The sequence below is a fragment of the Humulus lupulus genome, chromosome 1 (assembly GCF_963169125.1).
Source record: "Humulus lupulus chromosome 1, drHumLupu1.1, whole genome shotgun sequence".
NCBI lineage: Eukaryota > Viridiplantae > Streptophyta > Magnoliopsida > Rosales > Cannabaceae > Humulus > Humulus lupulus.
The window spans coordinates 307,319,473-307,323,997 of record NC_084793.1 but is presented as its reverse complement, the minus strand read 5'-3'; the positions used below and the strand labels follow the sequence as shown (position 1 = coordinate 307,323,997).

The window sequence follows — 4,525 nt, the reverse complement described above, 5'->3', positions numbered from 1 at the left end:
ACTATATTACTACAAAATTAACAAAGTTATAATGTGGGTTCTTAATAATTATGCTTTCAATAATTAATTAAATTCAAATTCTCGTGAGAAAAGAAAATATAAGAAAATTTAAGTACATATATATATAGAGAGAGGGAATGACATCAGCTACTGGGGACAACCTTTAACCCATGCGCAATCGAGCGGTCCTCCCCCTTCCTCCTTTATATTCTCTCATTCTCTCACCTCTTAACGGAATTTTCTTATCTATACCTCTCTCAAACTCTCTCTCTCTCTCTCTTATATAAATATTCTTTTATATATCCTTATATATATATATATATTAAAATTTTCTATAATATATACACATGATCATCATCATCATCTTCTAGCTTGGCTCTATATACTAATTGTTCTTGTTTTTTCTTCTCCTTGAGCTTTCTTTGTCTTCTTCTTCTTCTTCTTCTTCGTTATATATATATAATTACAAGCCAAACAGTGGTACTGTACCACACCTGAAGTAGTCGCAGGTAAGGCGTTCGATCATGAATTTATTATTATTCTATTTAATTGCATGTGCATGGATAATATAAGAAACTTAATTACCACAATATATACATAGTTTTTAATTAGTTTTAATTTACAAACAAATAATTATTAAAATCAATACTGTTTGTTTGTTTTCTCTTCTTCCAAATTATCCCAAACTCCCTCGTCTCTGATATGCTTGATTTGCCTATAATTTCAATGAACCAAGTTCTCAAAATGGTTGAGCTAGAATCGGTATATTACCAACAAAGAAAAAACTAATATTTTTTCTTCTTCTTCAGATGTTTGATCTGTGCATATTAAATTGCAGTGTATATGCTTAATTTGTCCATATATATATATATAACATAGCTAGGAATTTCACTATCCTTCTATTATCTCTGAACCTTTTCTTCAGTTTATTATCTTTCCTTGGTTTTTAGGGTAATAAAAACAAGACTAATTAGCAGGGTCCAAGTTTGACCCTGATGGTATAGCCTAGGCAGCTACAAACATGAGAGACTGAGCTGAGAAAGAGAAAGGTTCAGAAAATCCAGTCACTGAAGGAGTATAGTTAATAAAAAGAATAAGTAATATGAGCCAAAAATGCATGTTATTATAGTATAGCTATATAGCCTAAGTGTTATCCTGTTCTGTTCTATAGTGGGGGTCAGCAGCAGCAGCATTTTTATTCTCTTTCTCTCCTACGATCGAGTCGAGTCGAGTTTAGTTTATCATCGATCGAAGCAACTCGAAAAAGGAGCGATGAGATCACATACTGTGCCATGAAAATTCTCGACAAAGAGACAAAAGAGTCAGAAGAGTCCCCCGTTTCAACAATGAGACACTGCTCTCAGACTCAGAGTCATTTCCCTTTCTCATCAACCCCTTTTCGTTTTCTTTTTTCCCTTATTATTATTATTATTCTCTCCTCTCTAATCTATACACACTAAAAACTCCAATTCCATAACTTTTCCCCTTTCGAACAAACGCGTGCTAATTTATGATTACGTCATCCACCTCTCATCAAAATCATTTTTTTTTTTTTAAATTAAGCATATATAAGATTTATATTATATGAAATATTTTTGTGTAAATATATATATGTATTTATATTTAATTAGAACCCCGTTCTTGGTGCATCATTTCCACCATTCACCAACACAAGACAACATCATTAGCACAAACCTCTAGTTGTCCGTTTCTCAGGCTATAGACTAAGCTTAATTCCACCTCTCTCTCTCTTCTCTTGGTTTTTATCAAAAAAAAAAAAAAAAATTCATCATTTGGTTTCTCTCTTCACCTTTTCACCTTTTTTTTTAATAAAAATATATTTTTTTTACACCAAATAATGGGTCTTGTTTATAACACGCGCTTATATACTATGAGAGGGACCAAAAAAAAGAAAATAAGAGGGTGTTGTTCACCACCAAATGAGCTTATGATTATCTCTGATAACACTTGTCACCTACATAATAATTTGGAAGGTTCATATTATTCCTTTTTATTAGAACTTTTTTTTTTTTTTAACCTATTTCCCAAGTCTTTCTTTTTTTCTTTTTTTTTTGTTTCCTTCTCTCTTCTCTTCTTCGTGTGTCTTTATAAGCTTCACATCGTTATGATTTAAAGATGATGAAAGTAAAGCTTAGTAGTGTTGATGAGTGTTAATTTTGGTGGTGAATTTGATGCAGTTGCAGTAATAGTATTATTATTAATAAGTACCAGAGTACCCTACAATGGAGTCCATGGAGTCCAGTAGTGTCCCACCCGGATTCAGGTTCCATCCCACTGATGAAGAGCTCGTTGGGTATTATCTCAGGAAGAAGGTCGCTTCCCAGAAGATCGATCTTGATGTTATCAGAGATATTGATCTTTACAGAATCGAACCATGGGATCTACAAGGTATATAAATATATATATAAATACTAGGGTTTCTTCTTCTTGTACTGTCAACAGAAAGATCAGATCATATATATATGTATACATTTCTTCTTGTTATATAATGATCGATAATGATTATATATATACAGAGAGATGTCGGATCGGGTATGAAGAGCAAAACGAGTGGTACTTCTTTAGCCACAAGGATAAGAAGTATCCAACTGGAACAAGAACTAATAGAGCTACCATGGCCGGGTTTTGGAAAGCAACAGGAAGAGACAAAGCGGTTTATGATAAGGCAAGGCTCATTGGAATGAGGAAAACCCTTGTTTTCTATAAAGGAAGAGCCCCAAATGGACAGAAAACTGACTGGATTATGCATGAATACAGACTTGAATCCGACGAGAATGGTCCTCCACAGGCAAGTATAAATACATATATATTTGAATCACTTAATGTTGGTAGTATTGGATGATTATTATAAAGTATATCAATCTGATGATCCATATCAATTTGATATTTTGGAATACTTTTTTTCATGTTGAAAAAGGTGGGGTGTCGTAACTTATTTTTGCTCTCTTATAGTTGACTAAGCTACATGAACATATATAATATTTCACACCTTTGATTTGAACATATGTAGAGTACTTGTTAACCACTAGTATGTCCGCGTTTCGAGTCTCTCAAGTCAAAAAAGTAATTGCTTTCGATCGATATTTCTTTCCCTTTTCAGTATTAGGTTTTCTTTTCTTTTCTTTATTCACTCATTTTTTGTCAAAAGATAAAATCACTTTGACAATCTCTACTTCGTATTAACTCTTCTTTACCAAACCCACAGAAACATTATTGTTGACCAACTTTCAAATTTAAAAGCCAAATTTAAAGAAGTTTGGAACTGTTATCTCTACTCACCTTTTTCCTATACATGTCTCGATTTTTCTCACGTAATGAAATTTATTATATTTTTAATTTAATTTCAGGAAGAAGGGTGGGTGGTGTGCAGAGCATTCAAGAAACGGTCAACTAGCACTGGTCAAACCAAAACCATAGAAGGGTGGGAACCAGGTTACTTGTACGACGAACCAAGCGCCGGAGTGAGCTCAGTGGCCGAACAAATCGATTATATCTCAAGGCACAACAACAATCCTCATCGCCACAACTTCTTGTCACCACCACAGAGCTTCATGTGTAAACAAGAGTTAGAAGCCGATAGCTTATTAAGCTTCAATAATCTTCTGCAAAACAATAGCACTAATAATAACAATAATCCAGCTGATCATCTTCTTCTTCATCATCATCATCATCATCAATTTGTTCAACAACTTCCTCAGCTTGAGAGCCCCTCTCTCCCCCTGAAGAGGCCCAGTTCGGTTTCTGCTTTGGTATCAGAAGTAGTCAACGAAGAAGAAGACCAAAGTATTAGTCATATTGCCAAGAAAGCAGTGACTACGACTGATTGGAGAGCACTGGACAAGTTTGTGGCTTCGCAGTTGAGTCAAGATGATCAAGAACACGGCGATCATCGTAACAGTAATCAGTCGTCGTCGTCAATCTTTGGAGGTAGTCATGTTCAAGACCCAGAAACGACGGCGTTTATGTTGTTGGCGCAGAGTAGCGTAGATGAAGGGAACAGGTTGAACGCGTTCTTGAACTCGAGCTCGGCTGACTGTGACTTTGGGATATGCGTATTTGAGAAATGAAGGAATTTGTTAAGATCAAAGTGATGACTACTGATGATGAGATATATTGGATAAGGGATATCGAGCTCGATCGATCGAGAGAAGATGAGGGGCTTTAGTATTGCTACGTATACGTATATATACGTATATATACGTATACTGTAGTTTGTTATGAGGAGTTGATATTTATGGATATATATATATCAACATATATTTTTCGTAAAAATATGGTTATATTGTGAATGAGTGAAAGAACTCAGCTCTCTCTAAACTATGCATTAATTCTCTCTTAGTCTTCTCTATCTCAGCTGGTGATGAGATTATTATATATGTATGAGTACTGTATTTGTGGCAATATTACAAAATTGGCACATGAACAAAAAAGAGAAAAGAAAAGAAGACGCTACTTTATTTATCGCTATATATTAATAATATATATATATGAGATTATTTGTATT

The 4,525-nt window shown here is 34.1% G+C and overlaps 1 protein-coding gene across 1 annotated transcript; it reads left to right on the top strand.

Moving 5' to 3' along the window:
* The first annotated feature begins 275 nt into the window (after positions 1-275).
* On the top strand, positions 276-4,525 carry LOC133812742 (NAC domain-containing protein 37-like). The gene is made up of 4 exons (XM_062246557.1): positions 276-509; positions 2,199-2,409; positions 2,538-2,809; positions 3,369-4,525. The coding sequence occupies exons 2-4, from the start codon at positions 2,244-2,246 to the stop codon at positions 4,086-4,088; spliced, it is 1,158 nt and encodes a 385-aa protein (XP_062102541.1). The 5' UTR covers positions 276-509; positions 2,199-2,243; the 3' UTR covers positions 4,089-4,525.